Source organism: Callithrix jacchus, chromosome 6 (assembly GCF_049354715.1).
Source record: "Callithrix jacchus isolate 240 chromosome 6, calJac240_pri, whole genome shotgun sequence".
Lineage (NCBI taxonomy): Eukaryota > Metazoa > Chordata > Mammalia > Primates > Cebidae > Callithrix > Callithrix jacchus.
Window position 1 is genome coordinate 56,913,162 of NC_133507.1, and position 17,964 is coordinate 56,931,125.

General features: G+C 36.8%; 1 protein-coding gene across 2 annotated transcripts in view; it reads right to left on the bottom strand.

Annotated features, from left to right (window-relative positions):
* Positions 1-17,964, bottom strand: part of PDK1 (pyruvate dehydrogenase kinase 1) — a 38,799-nt gene that overhangs the window by 13,032 nt on the left and 7,803 nt on the right. For both annotated transcript variants that reach the window (XM_008998695.4, XM_054257521.2), the window contains exons 4-8: positions 17,690-17,874; positions 17,307-17,402; positions 16,507-16,584; positions 14,654-14,730; positions 12,648-12,746 (exon numbers count right to left, since the gene is read on the bottom strand). In XM_008998695.4, the coding sequence (XP_008996943.1) occupies positions 12,648-12,746; positions 14,654-14,730; positions 16,507-16,584; positions 17,307-17,402; positions 17,690-17,874 (535 nt within the window). The remainder of the gene's footprint in view (positions 1-12,647; positions 12,747-14,653; positions 14,731-16,506; positions 16,585-17,306; positions 17,403-17,689; positions 17,875-17,964) is intronic.

A 17,964-nucleotide genomic window follows, 5' to 3' on the forward strand; every position in this document is an offset into this window, starting at 1 on the left:
TTTGGGAGGAAAAGGCGGACAGATCACTTGAGGTCAGGAGTTCAAGACCAGCCTGGCCAACATGGTGAAACTCTGTCTCTACTAAAAATGCAAAAATCAACTGGGCATGGTGTCATGTGCCTGTAATCCCGGCTACTCGGGAGGCTGAGGCAGGAGAATCACTTGAATCCGGGAGAGAAGGGTCGCAGTGAGCCAAAATTCTGCCACTGCACTCCAGCCTGGGTGACAGAATGAGACTCTGTCTATAAAAAATACAAAAAAGACATGTGGCTATAACACATAGGTTATTTACAGATTATATACTAAACATAGAATTGAAAGAGTAGCTGGGGCTGTAAGACAGAAACAACAACTTTTGTATAGGATTTTTGGCAGAAGGATAAAAGGTGAAAAATATCAGTAATTTGAACAAGCTAAAAAAAATGGGGAAGAAAAAAAAAAACCCCCAGGCCTTGATTCTGAAAGTCTAGGGTAAGTAATGGGAATGAAAACTTGACTGAAGAAAAAACAAGAATTCAGCAAGTAAAGAAGGCTGCAAGAGGAGATGCCTTCATGTGACCTTGGATATGAGGAAGAACAACAACAGGTGAAGGCAGAGCCTAATATAGACAGGACTTCTACAGTGGCATCTAGAACAGTCTTTATGAGACCTTTACAAGCCTTTCTATTTTATTTTAAGCAGCTTTATTCAGATATAATTTACATAGTAGGCGGGGCACAGTGGCTCATGTCTGTAATTCCAGCACTTTGGGAGGCCAAGGCAAATGGATCACTTGAGATCAGGAGTTTGAGACCAGCCTGGCTAACATGGCTAAATCCTGTCCCTATTAAAAATACAAAAACTAGCTGGGAGTGGTGGTAGGTGCCGATAGTCCCAGCTACTAGGGAGGTCGAGGCAGGAGAATTGCTTGAACCTGGGAGATGGAGCTTGCAGTGAGCTGAGATCATGCCACTGCACTTCATGTAATTCATGCATACTTAAAGTATATAACTGAATTGTTTTAAAATATATTTGTAGATACATGCCCCCATTACCACAGTCAATTTTAGAATACTTTCATCATCTCCAAAAGAAACTCTGGCTCCTTTAGCAGTCATATCCCTAAACAACCACTTTCTGTTTATATATTTGCCTATTCTGGACATTTCATGTAAATAAAATCATAAAATATGTGGCCTTTGTGATTGGGTTCCTTCACTTAGCATGATTTCAATGTTGTAACAACCAGTTTGTAGCATATGTCAGTATTTCATTCCTTTTGTAGCCAAATAAAACAAATATTCTACTGTATGGACATACCACATTCTGTTTATCCATTCATGAGCTGATAGACATGAGGTTGTACCTGTTCACTACTGTGAATAGTGCTGCTATGAGTATTTGTGTGTAAGTTTTTGCCTAAATATTTTCAATCCTTTGAGGCATAGACATAGGAGTGGGATTGCTGGGTCATTATGAATCTTTCTTTGCATCAAATAGACAGATTCCCTAAGCAAAGCCCATCCACCAGCACAGAAATAGTTTCTTCTGAGAGCCTAAGAACTCAGTGAATCTTGATCCATGCAATGACAGGTAACCTCAAGCAACAGTAAGCAGCTGCAGACCAAAATGCTAAATGAAGCACTTCTAACAGAAGCAGAAAAGGGTATAAGAAAGAACATGCTGCAGTGCAACTTAGGCCCCAAACCAGAACAATCAGTTTTTTTTTTTTTTGACTTGTGTAAACCTTGATGGGCAAGTAGTCGACACATAACAAACTGAAAAATAGACACACCAGCATCTGGGCTAAAAAAAAAAAGTGATACATTCATATTGTTTTTACAGCAAACAGATGGCATTGCCATTTATTTACTTATTTGTGCCTAGCTCTTTAAATGAACAACCGAGAGAGAATTTCTTTTTCCTGAGAAAAGAAACTCAGGAAATGGCACAATGCAGGGTGCGGAGGCAAATTAATTAAAAACAAAACAAAAAAATACAATAGGCCAGTCATGGGGGCTCACAGCTGTAATCCCAGCACTTTGAGAGGCTGAGGTGAGAGAATCACGAGGTCAAGAGATTGAGACCATCCTGGCCAACATGGTGAAACCCTGTCTCTGCTAAAAATTAGCTGGGTGTGGTGGCACGTGCCTGTAGTCCTAGCTACTCAGGAGATAGAGGCAGGAGAACCTTTTGACCCAGAAGGTGGAGGTTGCAGTGAGCCAAAGAGCGAGACCCAGTCTCAAACAAATGAAGAAACCAAAAAAAAAATGATAATTTGATAATTAATATCCTCAGAGCAATAAAATAAAACTAGAGCAGAATCATGAAAAGGGATTAATTTTAAAAATAAGGGTTCTTGGAAATTTGTAAGATAATGGAAATGAAAGTTCAATAGAAGGGCTGAGAATTTAAAGTCAAGGAAATCTCACAGAATAGAATTAAAAAATTGAAGAGATACAAAACAGGAGAAAAAAAGATAAAAAACAGAGAACTATGTCATGAAGCCCAATATCTTCCTAATAGGACTATCAGAAAGAGACTAAACGCCCAGTGAAAAAGAAACTATCAAGAAAATAATGGGAAGTCCAAAGACCACAGCCCAATAGGAAAAGGCCCACACCAAGTCACATCACTGAAATTTCAGAACACAGCTGAAAAAAAAAAGTTAAGAACTCCAGTTAAACAAAACTAGACACCTAAAACTGGTCACATAGAAAGGAAGAGGAATAGTAATAAACGTCTTCTCAAAAAGAACAACAGTAGTGACATCAGCAAAGATAGCAGAGAAAGAATTTGGAAAAGTCCCTCCTCTAACAAAGCACCAAAAAATTAAAACAATTTTAAAAAGGGTGAGGGGGCAAAAATAGAATCAACTTTAACAGAATTCTGGAAATTAACCAAAGGTCTGGGGAAAAAAGCAATCTAGGGAAAATTTATTCAAGTAAAACAACTAAATCCCTGTAAGAGCAGTAAACATTTTAACTTGCTCCCATGCTCTCCCCCTCCCTCCAATCAATATGCAACCAGAGTGAAACCAGCAGTCTGGTAGCTGCTGGGAAGACTGTTATTTATTTGACCTGACTCTGAGCTCCCAGTACAAAAGTCTTGCACCCCACCCCCATCCCTGGAAACATCAGTCATAAACAATTAGAAGTAACTGATTAATTTGAGGACTGCAGGAGGAACTGGACAACTACTAGGACAAACAATAAAGCTAACCAAAAAGCTTAACAGGAAGGGCAAGGGAATGAGATAGCCATAAGGGCTTTGAAAAACTCAGCTATCTCTTGGGAATCTAGAAGGGTCATGCTCAGGAAAGACATGAGAAGGCCCTAAGCTCTCGCCTCTAATTGCTCTATGTGAGCAGGACCTAAAGGTTAAGGCACAGTTGTCAACTGCCTGGCTAAGCGTTGAAGGTATTCTCCTGTATACAAACAGAGTCCCTTGGCAAAGACTGGGAAACTTACTGATTCCAGGTATTTGAGGAAATCTCAGTCCAGTCATTAGCTGACCACTAAGCTAAATGAGTAGAGACTTCAGTGGCCACACACAACAGATAACTCAAACTTAACAGAATTAGTTCAAAAAAAAAAATCACAAAACAAACAACAACAAAAACAACCGTGGGGAGAGGGGAATATCTGATTTCCAGAGCTGTCAAAACATATTATTTTAAATGGTTAGTTTTCTACAAAAACTACAAGACATGAAAAGAAACAAAAAAGTATTGCCCATACACAGAGGAGGAAAAAAAATCAGTCAATAAACTCAGATTATCTAAACAAACACTAAAGAACTACAGGAGATTTTGAGGATGTCTCACCAAATAGAAAATTTTAAATGATGCAACAATAAATATTATGGCATTAAAAATAATATGCATCAAGATTTAGCAAAGGTGAAAAAACACAATAGATATTAATAAGAGAACCAAGATGAAATTCTGGAGTTGAAAAGTATAATAAATGAAATAAAAATTTCACTACAGGGTTTCAACAGCATATTTGAGCACGTGAAAGAAAGAATCAGTGATAGTGAAGACAGGTCAAATGAAATTATCCAATCTGAGAAACAGAAAGATAATTGACTCATCACATATGTGTAATATTCAATAAGACTGTAACAGCTGACTCCTCATCCAAAACAATGGAGGCTGGAAGGCAGTGAGATAACATATTCCAAAGTGCTGAAAGAAAAAGACAATCAACAAGAATTCTATAACCAGGAAAACTATCCTTCAAAAAATGAAGGAGAAATTAAGATATTTCCAGATAAGCAAAAACTGAGAGAGATTATCACTGGTAGACATGTGCTATCAAGAAATACTAAAGGGAATCCTTCAGGGCAAAACAAAAGGACACTAGACTTAAACTTCATATGGAACCAAAACAGAGCCCGCATAGCCAAGTCAATTCTAAGCAAAAAGAACAAAGTGGGAGGCATCACACTACTGGACTTCAAACTATACTACAGGGCTACAGTAATAAAAACAGCATGGTACTGGTACCAAAACAGATATATAGACCAATGGAACAGAACAGACGCCTCGAAGGCAACACAACACATCTACAACCATCCAATCTTTGACAAACCTGACAAAAACAAGCAATGGGGAAAGAATTCCCTGTTTAATAAATGGTGTTGGGAAAACTGGCTAGCCATGTGCAGAAAGCAGAAACTGGAATCCTTCCTGATACCTTACACTAAAATTAACTCCAGATGGATTAAAGACTAAAACATAAGACCTAATGCCATAAAAACCCTAGAAGAAAATCTAGGCAAAACCATTCAGGACATAGGCGTAGGCAAGGACTTCACAACCAAAACAACAAAAGCATTGGCAACAAAAGCCGGAATAGACAAATGGGACCTAATCAAACTCCACAGTTTCTGTACAGCAAAAGAAACAGTCATTAGAGTGAACCAGCAAAAATTTTTGCAGTCTACCCATCTGACAAAGGACTGATATCCAGAATTTACAAAGAACTAAAAGAGACTTACAAGAAAAAAACAAGTCCATTCAAAAGTGGGCAAAGGATATGAACAGACACTTTGCAAAAGAAGACATATATGAGGCCAACAAACATATGAAAAAATGCTCATCATCACTGGTCATTAGAGAAATGCAAATCAAAACTACACTGAGATACCATCTCACGCCAGTTAGAACGGCAGTCGTTAAAAAGCTAGAGACAACAGATGCTGGAGAGGATGTGGAGAAATAGGAACACTTTTACACTGTTGTGGGAGTTTAAATTAGCTCAACCATTGTGGAAGACAGTGTGGCAATTCCTCAAGGACCTAGAAATAGAAATTTCATTTGACCCAGCAATCCCATTACTGGGTATATATCCAAAGGATTATAAATTGTTCTACGATAAGAACACATGCACATGAATGTTCACTGCGGCACAGTTTACAACAGCAAAGAGCTGGAACCAACCCAAATGCCCATCGATGACAGACTGGACAGGGAAAATGTGGCACATATACACCATGGAATATTATGCAGCCATCAAAAATGATGAGTTCGTGTCCTTTGTAGGGACATGGATGAACCTGGAAACCATCATTCTCAGCAAACTGACACAAGAGCAGAAAATCAAACACCGCATGTTCTCACACATAGGCGTGTATTGAACAATGAGAACACATGGACACGGCGGGGAAGCATCACACACTGGGGTCTGTTGGGGGAAATAGGGAAGGGACAGCAGGGGGTGGGGAGTTGGGGAGGGATAGCATGGGGAGAAATGCCAAATATAGGTGAAGGGGTGGAAGGCAGCAAGTCACACTGCTATGTGTGTACCTATGCAACAGTCTTGCATGTTCTTCACATGTACCCCAAAAACTAAAATGTAATTAAAAAAAAAAAAGAAAATTGAGGTTATGATGAGTAGAATGAGTTGTACAAATTCATGCAGTTAACAGAGAGCAGAAATGGGATCGAACCTGGACCCCCTGAATGTATAAGATTGTACCTTCTACCACTATGCTCAACTGCCTATTTCCTGTAGGTGACCAAACAGTCTCTCAAAACCCAAATAAGAGTCTTATGAGTAGGTCTGATTTAAAAAAAAAAAAAGGACACTAGGCAATACATTGAATCCATGTGAAGAAATAAACAGTACCAGTAAAAGTAATTATGAAAGCAAATACAATGGATAATATATTTCTTGTAGGTAACTCTTTTTGTGTCCTATTTAAGAGATAACTGCATAGAACAATAATTATAAATCTGTGTAGACATGCACACAATGTACAAAGATGTATGTCAATGACAGTAACAGCACAAGGGATGGGTGAGGAAGGGAAAAGGCCTAATTAGGAGAAAAGTCAGTGTACACTATTGAAATCAAATTAGTATTAATCTGAACTAGATTATAAATTAAGGTGTTAATTGTAATCCCAGATAATTACTTTAAAAACTCAAAGAAATACAGTAATAGAACAAGGGAATTAAAATGATATAATACAAAATACCATTTCAACGAAAGACAGTAATAATGGAGAAATAATCCAAAAAGATATGTCATATTGAAGACAAAACAGCAAACATAAGCCAAAGTTACTGTTAATTACATTTGTAATTGTAACTACTGTTAATTACATATGTAATTTGTCTGAACATTCCAATTAAAAGGCAGACATTGGCAGAATGGTTTCAAATTCTAACTATATGCTATAAAGACACACTCTTCAGGGTGAAAGGTACAAAGAGGTTTAAAGTAAAAGTCTGGGGCGGTACACCATGAAAACAGAAACCAAAAGAGAGCTGGTATGGTTACACTAACATCAAACAAACTATACTTTAAAACAAAAATTGTTACAAGAGACAAAACAGAACTTTTTTTATGATACAAGGTTAACACACCAAAAAGATGTAAGGATTAAAAACATGTATGTTCTCAACAGAGCTCCAAAATACATGAATGAAAGATTATAGAACTGAAGGGAGACACAGACAATTCAAGAATAATGGGAGACTTCAATACTCCACTTTCAACAATGGGTATGACAATCACAAGATCAACAAGGAAAGACAAGGTTGTACAACATTATAAGCCAACTAAACCTAATCGCTATCTGTAGCTATCTGTAGAACATTCAACAGCAGCAGAATGTACACTTTTCTCAAACACATGAAACATTCTACAGGACAGACCCTATGTTAGGCCACAAAACAAATCTCAATAGATGCATACTTGAAATCATACAAAGTATGTTTCCAATCACAACAAAATGAAATTTAAATGACTAAGAGAAAACGTGGGAAATTCACAAGTATGTGGCAATTAAACAACACACTCCTATTAAGTAATGGGTCAAATAAAAAAATCCAAAAGGAAATTAGAAAATACTCTGAGATGAATAAAAATAAAAACAAAACATTAAAAATTTGTAAGACACAGAAAGAGCAGTGCTTAGAGTAAAATTTATAGTTGTACAACGTCTTAAATGAATAACCAAAACTTCCACCTTAAGAAACCAGAAAAACAGGAGCAAAATAACACCAAAGCAAGCAGAAGGAAGGGAATAATAAGACTAGAGTATAAATTAATAAAATATAAAATTAAAAAATGGAGAAATCAACGAAATAAAAAATTGGTTCTTTAGAAAGATTAATAAAATTAGTAAATCTTTAGCTATATTGACCAAGAAAGAAAAAAGAAGACTCATATTAATAAAACCAGGAATGAAAGTGGGGACACCACCACCAATCTTACAAAAATAAAGAGGATTATTAGGAAGTACTATGAACAACTGTGTGTAATAATTAGGTAAATGAAATGGACAAATTCCTATAAAAACACAAACGACAGACACAACTCAGGAGGAAATGGAAAATCTGAATAGACATCAAATGTATTATTTATATTTATTTATTTTATTATTATTATTTTTTGAGACAGTGTCTTGCTTTGTTGCCCAGGCTGGAGTGCAATGGCACGATCTCGGCTCACTGAAACCTCTGCCTCTGAGTTCAAGTGATTCTCCTGCTTCAGCCTCCCAAGTAGCTGAGATTATAGGAACGCACCCCCATGCCTGGCTAATTTTTATAGTTTTAGTAGAGAAAGCATTTTGCCATGTTGCCCAGGTTAGTCTCAAACTCCTGACTCAGGTGATCCACCTGCCTCAGCTTCCCAAAGTGCTGGGATTACAGGTGTAAGCCACTGTGCCTGGCCTATTATTTACATTTATAAATATCTATCTATAAATATAAATATGCAACAAATTGAACTAATAATCAAAAATCTTCCCACAAAGACAAGCTCAGGCCCAGAAGTCTTCATTGTTCTGTTCTACCAAACATTGACAGGATTAACACCAATCTTTCATTAACTATTCCAAAATATAGGAGAGGGAAATTCCCTACTCATTCTGTAAGGCTAGTGTCATCCTGATACTAAAACCAAACACATCACAAGGAACTACAGGCCAATAAACACACCTTATGAACATCAATGTAAAAATCCTCAACAAAACGACAAAAACCATATAAAAATTTAGACTTATCCCAAGAATGCAAGGTTGGTTTGACATTAAAAAAGCAATGTAATACACTACTTAATAAAGAACAAATACATAATCATCTCAATCTTCACAGAAAAGACACTTGATGAAACTGAACATCCTTTCATGATAAAAACACTCCAACTAAAACAGAAGTAAACTTCCTCAATCTGATAAGGAGTGTCTATGAAAAACCCACAGTCAATACCATACTTAATAGTAAAAGACAAGAAATTCTCCTCCTCAGGATCAGGAAAAAGACAAGGATGCCTCCTGTCAGCACTTCTATTCAACATTGTACTAGAGGTTCTAGTCACACTTACTTCTTTCTGCAGAGATATGATCATTTATACAGAAAATCCTAAGTAATACACAAAAATTTACTATCACTAATAAGGACATTTCACAAGGATGCAGGATACAAGATCAGTACACAAAAATCAGTTATATTCCTATCCACTAGCAATAAGCAATCCAAAAATTTTATTAAACAATTCCATTAAAATAGCATCAAAAATAATAAAATACATAGGAATAAACTTAAAAGTACAAAACTTGTACACTAAAAACCACAAAATATTACTGAAAGAAAGCAAAGACCTATAAAAATGTCCTGTGTTAATGAATTGGAAGAGTTAATATTGTTAATTTTGAGATGGCAATACTTCCTAAATTGATGCCCATCAAAATTCTAGCTGGCATTTTTTTTTTTTTTTGCAGAAATTGACAAGCTGATCCTAAAACTCATGGAAATGCAAGAACCCATAACAGCCAAAATAATCTTGAAAAGAAGCTGTAGGACTCATGCTTGTAAATTTCAAAACTTAAAGCCACAATAATTGAGACAGGCATTAAGTACTTGCATAACGAGAAATATATACATCAATGGAATAGAACTGTCCAGAAATAAACCCCATACATTTACGAGCAATTGATTTTTGACAAGAGTGAGAAGGCAACTGAATGGGGAAAGAATAGGTTTTTCACAAATGGTACTGGGACAACTGGATATCCACATGCAAAAGAATGAAGATGAACTTCTACCTCAAACCATGTACAAAAATTAACTCGAAATCGAAAATTACTCCAAATGTAAAAGCTAAAACTATAAAACTCTTAGAAACAGAGGCATAAATTTTCAAGACTTTGGAGTAATGATTTCTTATATATAAAGCTGAAATCAAGAGCAATGTGAGAAAAAAATAATTAAAAAATTTCAAAACTAAAAACTTTGGCTGGGTGTGGTAGTTCACACCTGTAATCCTAGCACTTTGGGAGGCCAAGGTGGGAGGATTGCTTAAGTTCAGGAGTTCAAGACCAGCCTAGGCAATATATCGAGATCCCATCTCTGTTTAAAAACAAACAAACAAACAAAAAAAACAAAAAACTTTGTGCTTCAAAGGACACTAACAAAACAAAAAACCAAAAACTTTGTGCTTCAAAGGACACAGAATGGGAGACATACTTGCAAATCATCCATCTCATCAGTGACTAGTAATCCATACACACACCCCTCCTATATATTTACATGTACATGAGAGAGAACCCTTACAACTCAACAATAAAAGACAAATAGCCAATCTTAAAACTGTAAAAAGGATCTTCATCGACATTTCTTCAAAGATACACAAATGGCCAATCAGCAAATGAAAAGATACTCAACATCACAGTCACTAAACAAATGCAAATAAAAACCACAATGAGATACCACTTCACACCCAAAAGAATGTCTATAATCAAAAAGACAGACTACAACAATTGTTGACAAGGATGTGGAAAAACGGAAACCCTTACACATTGTTGATGAGAATGAAAAATGGTGCAGGTACTTTGGAAAACAGTTTGGCAGTTTCTCAAAGTTAAACACAGAGATTCCTATGATTCAGCAATTCAATTCCTAGGTATACACATAAGATGACTGAAACAAATAAATGTTCACACAAAAACTTGTATACAAATGTTCACAGCCGTATTACTCACAATAACCAAAAAATAGAAACAGATGTCCCTCAACTGATAAATGGATAACCCAAAGATATTATATCCATATAACGGAATATCATTCAGCCATAAAAAGGAACGAAGTACAAATACGCACTATAACATTATACTAAGTGAAAGAAGTAACAAAAGACTAAATACTGCATGATTAAATTTATATAAAATGCCCAGAATAGAGAAATACACAGACAGAAAATAGATGAGTGGTTGCCAAGGGCTAGAAGAGAGAAAAATGGGAAGTGACTATTGATGGGTACCGAGTTTTTTCTTTTTTTGAGACGGGGTCTCGCTCTGTCACCCAACTGGAGTGCTGTGGTGCAATCTTGGCTCACTGCAATCTCCGCCTCCTGTGTTCAAGCGATTCTTGTGCCTCAGCCTCCCGAGTAGCTGGGATTACAGGTGCCCGCCACCATGTCCGGCTAACTTTGTGTACTTTTTTGTAGAGATGACGTTTCACCATGTTGGCCAGGCTGGTACTGAACTCCTGACCTCAGGTGATCCGCCTGCTTCAGCCTTCCAAAGTGTTGGGATTACAGGCTTGAGCCACCATGCCTGACTGAGTACTGGGTCTTTTATTATGATTAATGAAAATGTTCTAAAATTAGACAGAGGCAATACTTGAATAACCTTATGAATTCCACTGAATTGTACCTTTTTTAAAAAAGGAACAATGAATGCCTTCAAAATTCTGTAAGATGATTATTTTCAACTTAAAATTCCAAATACAAATTTAAATATTGAGATAATAGTACAGGGAAAGTGGCCCTTGGGCTAGGGTAGGGTAGGAGAGCAGCTGCTCTATTAAAGAGAGCTAACTCCTCAACTATCATAACAGAAAGGTAATGTTTACTGTTTAAAATGTAAACATGAGGCCTGGCACAGTGGCTCATGCCTGTAATCCCAGCATTTTGGGAGGCCAAGGTGGGCAGATCACTTGAGGTCAGGAGTTCGAGACCAGCCTGGCCAATATGGTAAAACCCTGTCTCTACTAAAATACAAAAAAATTAGCTGGGCCTGGTGGTGGGTGCCTATAATCCCAGCTACTCAGGAGGCTGAGGCAGGAGTACAGCTTGAACCTGGGAGGCAGAGGTTGCAGTGAGCCAAGATCACATCACTGCACTTCAGCCTGGGTGACAGAGTAAGACTCTGTCTCAAAAAATAAAAAAAAGACTATCTCTGAGAAATGAGGCCCACAAAGGCCAGAACTGATACATTTGATTTTTTATAGTCTCTGCATTTATTACTTTAATATAAATTTTAAATGATTATTACAAAAGAGAAGCACTGTCATACTCTTAAGAAACTAGGGCCAGGCACAGTGGCTCACACCTGTAATCCTAGTGTTTTGGGAGGCCAAGATGGGAGGATTACTTGAGGCCAGGGGTTCTGAGACCAGGCCAGGCAACAAAGTGAGACTTAGTCTCTACTACCCCCCAAAAAATTCTTTTAATTAGCCAGTCTTGGTGGTGCACGCCTGTAGTCCCAACTACTCTGGAAGCTATGGGAGGGGATCACTTGAGCCCAGGAGTTCAGGGTCACAGTGAGCTATGATCACACCTCTGCACTCGAGCCTGGGTGACAGAATAGTTTTTAATAAAATTTAAAAGAAGAAACTGAGCCACCTAAACAATGTAGTAGAAAAGGCCCAGCACTGGGGACAGAAGACTGGATATCATGTCCCATGGCATTTATTCTCTGTGTGATCCTGAGCTTACCACTGTATCTTAGTGTCCTCACCTGTAAAATTGAGACTAAAATTACCTGTGTTAAGAGAATCAAACAAAACAAATGCTTTTTAAGTAGATTAAAAAGTATTGTTTTAAAATCTTCTAAATTATAGATTAAATACTATCTCCGTAACACTGCAACTACCCAAATATTTTACATCTTACTTATCAAAGAGAGATTCATGACTACTGCTAAATTGTCTTGTCTCCAGGATTTACTTTAAGTTGAATCACCTGGACTGGGGACCAGACTAGAAAAGACTCCAGGGATAACTCTATAATCCACCAGCTAAATAAAGCAATGTGCTTATTCCCGAGAGTACATTGTCTTTTAGACATTATGTGTATGGTTACCTTTGCATGTCTGTATATCAATTACCAAAACAACAACAACAACAACAAAAACCACCAAACACATTTACCTTCACAGTCAAATCTTCATTACCCAGCGTGACATAAACTTGAATAGGGGGGTAAACACCTTTGTCAGCATGGTGCTCCATAGTTGCTCTCATTGCATTCTGAAATACATTAGGGTTATATTAAAAACATTGCTTTTTAAAAAAGAGAAACTGTAATTTTCAAGTACAGATATACTATTTGAAGTGTTTAAGTTTGATGGAAATATGCCAAAGAATCACAATTCTTATAACCACATTTAAAGTTTTTTTTTTTTTAATACAATTTGGGGAGAGATTTAAAGGATATTCTGACAAAAGATTCCAACTAAATTCCGCATATTTTCCAAAGTCAGACTTCAAAACACTTTTTTAACTAGCTTACATTAAAGCAGAAAACTGTTCACTTTTTTAATTTTAGTAAATGCTGGGCAAAACATTTTTGAAAATGTAGTTTCAGCTATTTTTAGAACTATTAAAAACTCATAAATTTCTTTAAAGGAAAAAAATTTTTTCATATACTAGTAACAGCGATGGCTGTATTTGATGGAGCAATGAATCCCTTTACCTCTAGTTTGAAATTAAGGGCATTGACATTGAAAAGCTGCCTTCCTAATTTCTAAAGGAAATTAGTGAATTATGTACACAATGCCAACATATGAGAAGCCTTTAACAATAACATGACATGCGGCATTGCAGTAGAAAATGATACAAACTAGATGTAACTAAAAAGGCATCTGAATTTGGAAGTAAGAGTGTGTGGCCCAAGCACAGCAATTGCAATTGAGTCCCCTTATGGAGGAAATTCCATCATTTCTACCCAAGGCAGTTTAAGATTAGGTTCTAGATGAAAATCTATGTATAATATGTAATATAATACGGAATACTTCAATCACAGGGCACAAGATCTTTATGCGACTGACTGGAATTTCAAGGAAAAAATTTGTGTTAATGCTTTAAGTGCCCATCACTACTTGTTTAACCACTTAGATAAAAATATTTTGGGGCCAAGTGCAGTGGCTCATGCCTGTAATCCCAACACTCTGGGAATCCAAGGCAGGACAACTGCCTGAGGCCAGGAGTTCGAGGGCAGCTTGGGTAACAGAGTGAGACCTCAGCTCTACAAAAAATAAAATAAATATTTTAAAAAATATTTTGTAAGGTATTAAATACATTTTTGCTGTCTTAGAAGAAAGAGCATTCTGGTGGTGTTCTAAGATATTCAGTCAGTTTTTCTGTGTTTCAGTGCACTTTTCCTTTACATTATCAGATTGAAAGCCACTCCTTCTGTCTCTTCTAGTTTGCTGCTGGCTGATGAAGCAGAACTACAGAGAGATTACAGGCTTCTGATGGAGGGCAGTTGTTTTCAGCCACCAGGACCTATGTCACACACTCCTCACCCATTTTCCTGTCAACCAGCAAGTATCATTGGTGGGGAAAAAAAGATACTCTCAACATTACCAGCATAACGTAGTTTTCAAAATTTGTTGTAAAGAGCAAAGATAAGAGCAGAAGCCCTGTTAGTCAATATAAATGACCTCTCTCTCCCAAGAAAAACCAGACCACAGAAAGGATTCTGGTCCTTTAAGGGTAGAAAGTTGAGAATCGTTCTTCTAAATACTGTTTTATACATACGCAAAGATAACTTTATTGAGCACCTATATGTAATCTGCTGCCATTGTACCGGTATGTTATTCCTAATCTTCATAAACAATCCTGGACAGTGTTCTTGTTTTACAAAAAAGGAAACTGAGGCTCAAAGAGGTTGGGTGACTTGCCCAAGGTCACACACATATTAAGTGCCATAATTGGGATTCAAATCCAGGTCTTTCTGACTCTAAAGTCTGAGCTCACTACTACATGGAGGTGTCTGCCTGTGTTGATACAGGCTGACCTCCAGCAATGTGATAGGATACTGACATGAAATGGCACTTCTTAATAGGAGAAACTAGCAGAATATTTGACTTTCAGAGCAGATTCCTAATCTCAGAAAAGTACTGGTAAAGGTTATGTAATACTATTTTACAAACCTTGAAAAGTTCAAACACCATGTGATAGAGATGGGATGGTACATAAACCACTTGTATTGGCTGTCCTGGTGATTTTGCTACAGAGTAGAAGAGAAAAATATGAAAGTACAGAGAGATGTGCTTAAAGCATTTTTAAGAAAAAATTGTGTAGTGATGAAAAGAAAACATTAACTATGGAGGACAGTATCATTTGGGGGAGAACTGTCACACCATTTCTTCAATGTATTAGTGTTTGAACCTGTACCCACAAATATTTACAACTGACAAGAGTCCTGTGGTCACTTCTCGCAACCCTACATAACAATTGAACCAACCCGTGTACCCATTTTTCTCCAGGATGGTAAAGTCTTTTTAAAGATCACTCAACTTTCAGGTAGGAATTTAACTTTTTAAAGAGAAGCGTTAAAGTCCATAAATTCCACAGTCCAATTCACATACATACATTCTTTTTTTTTTTGAGATGGAGTCTCGCTCTGTCACCCAGGCTGCAGTGCAGTGGCAGGATCTCAGCTCACTGCAACCTCCACCTCCTGGGTTCAAGCAATTCTTCTGCCTCAGCCTCCCAAGTAGCTGGGACTAGAGGAACCCACCACCATGCCTGGTTAATTTTTTGTATTTTTAGTAGAGATGGGGTTTCACCATATTGGCCAGGCTGGTCTCAAACTCCTGACCTATGATCTGCCAACCTTGGCTTCCCAAAGTACTGAGATTACAGGAGTGAACCACTGCACCCAGCCATACATTCTTTAAGAAGCCATTTTCTAAATGTTTCACCTCGGCAGAATATTGTTTTATTTCAGGCATTTCGATGGATATAAAGCTGAATAAAAAAATATAAGTTAGCATCAATTTCTCGAGACAGTAATTAACTACATTTAAACACTTAATAGGAGTCCCCACTGGGGGTGGTGATAGGGGTGTTTATAAAACACACATTTAATAGAACACAGGAGTAAGACTCATAATACCTTAGGATTCTAATTCAATCAATAAATCCTTCTTCTGACTAAACTCCCTCTTGGGAACACGAATGGGACATCTGGAAATTGCTCACAGTAGTTCAGGTTCACAAACTGTCACTTGTACATTGTGATTGTTATTTATCAAATGCTATGCTACCATTACAGAACTGAAGAGTTAATATGGCTTTAGAAAACCACCAAGCAATTCTATTTTCAATTGTATAACTTCACTGCTCTCTCACTCTAAGGTCCAGGATACAGCTTAGTAAAAGCCTATTTCATTTTATTCTTCCTACCACACCTTCTTAAAGTGTCATCGTAGGAAATGTTTTTCTCTGTCAAACTACCATGCCTCAGGAAAGAGACTCATCAATCCCCTTGCAAGGCATCTCAACCCTTTTGTCCAAAAAGCACTAATCAAGTTAAAATGAAAACCATCAGAGACTAACAGACTCTCAAATAGATCAGCATCTTTCTTTCCTCTTTTAAAACCCTAGGCTTTCTATGCCCTCAACAAGAGAAAAGTATTTACAACTCATGACGTAGAAAAAGGGTAAGTCTTACATTACTGAAGTGCATGTAAAAGTCAAATGTAACTTTCTTGGCATCATTTTTTTTCTATGACTAAACAGAAAATAAAAAATAAGCAAAGAATCAAAGTTATCAATTAAAAATAAAGACAATGAGGCACAAAAAGCCAATATTTTTGACAATCTGACTAAATTACATATATATATTTGTATATACACTTTTCACATGATTACTTTCCTTTAGCCTTTATATACAATGCAGTTGAGGAAAAAGTCATCTTCCATTAAAACATTTAAATTCTTATCCCTTACCAAGTAATCAAAGCACTAATTATTGAGGAAAACAAAACATCAGGCTTACCATTTAGTTCTCCAAGTTCTAGTTCGGGAGAGTTAATATAATACAAATCACACAGACGCCTAGCATTTTCATAGCCATCTGGTGCAAATAAAAACAAAAAGAAAAGATTTAATATATACACTTCTGTTTCATGCATTAAGATGGCAATAGTATTGACAAGTGAAAATCTTAAACTTTCTATAAAAGAAAATATACTTTGATAGTTTGGGGTAAGTCTTTGTTTTTTTTTTGGTAGAGCCATAGTCTCACTACGTTGCTCAGGTCTTTTTTGTTTTTTAAGTGAAAGATACCCTCAGCAGGGCTCAGTGGCTCATGCCTGTAATCCCAGCACTTTGGGAGGCTGAGGCAGACAGGAGTTCTAGACCAGCCTGGCCAAAGTGAAAGTCCGTCTGCACTAAAGATACAAAAATTAGCCAGGCATAGTATTGGGCGCCTGTAATCCCAGCTACTGGGGAGACTGAGGCAGGTGAATTGCTTGAACTCAAGAGGCAGAGGATGCAGTGAGCTGAGACAGCACCACTGCACTCCAGCCTGGGCAACAGAGTGAGACCCTGTCTCAACAACAACAACAACAACAACAACAAAAAGGTTTATCAAACTTTGCCTAACAAATAATTATATGAATAAAATAGTCATCCTATATACAATGCACAAATAATACTATAAAGTTATTTTCAAACCCACACATGTGTGCCTGCCATTTTATCTCATGATGCAAACAGCTGCTTTAATAGTAAGAAATAACAATCAATAATTTTGATTTTTGTATCTTTTTTGCAAGGAGAAATGTTAGGATTTACCTTTAATAACTTCAACTACATTGCAGTTTGGATTTATGCTTCCAATGTGTTTTCGATGAGATGGACTTCCTTTGCCTTTTCCACCAAACAATAAAGCTATCCAAAAATAAAAAACAAACAAAATAAGCTAAACTACTTAATGCTCTTTTCCAAATGTGAATACTGTTTCAATTGTACCAAACAGTAGAACAAATATTTTCTTTTAGGATAAACATAGTATTTTACATTAAATAAAAATACCTTTCTTGATGGCAGTCTATTTACTTTTCCTAATTAGCAAAAAAGTAAAACTAAATTTTCTACCTAAAAGGAAGTTTTCTAAATAAATTTAAAATATGCCAACACATCTTATTTAGCCGCTTCTCTTGACTGAGGCCACTTACAGTGCTGATTGAGTAACATTCTAATTGAAATGCGACTCATGTAGAATCGATCCAAAAAGTACTGAACATTCTGGCTGGTGACAGGATCCACCCCAAAGCTCTCCTTGTATTCAATCACACCCTGGGCCATTGTGGGAATGACATCATTGTGTCGGTTTCTGATCCGTATCACAGTATCTGTAAAGCTAAACAAACCCATCTGTCAAAACAGCCAAATATTTTGACAAGTAAGTTTAATACAAAAATTTAAGTTTAACAAGCTATACTAGACAAAA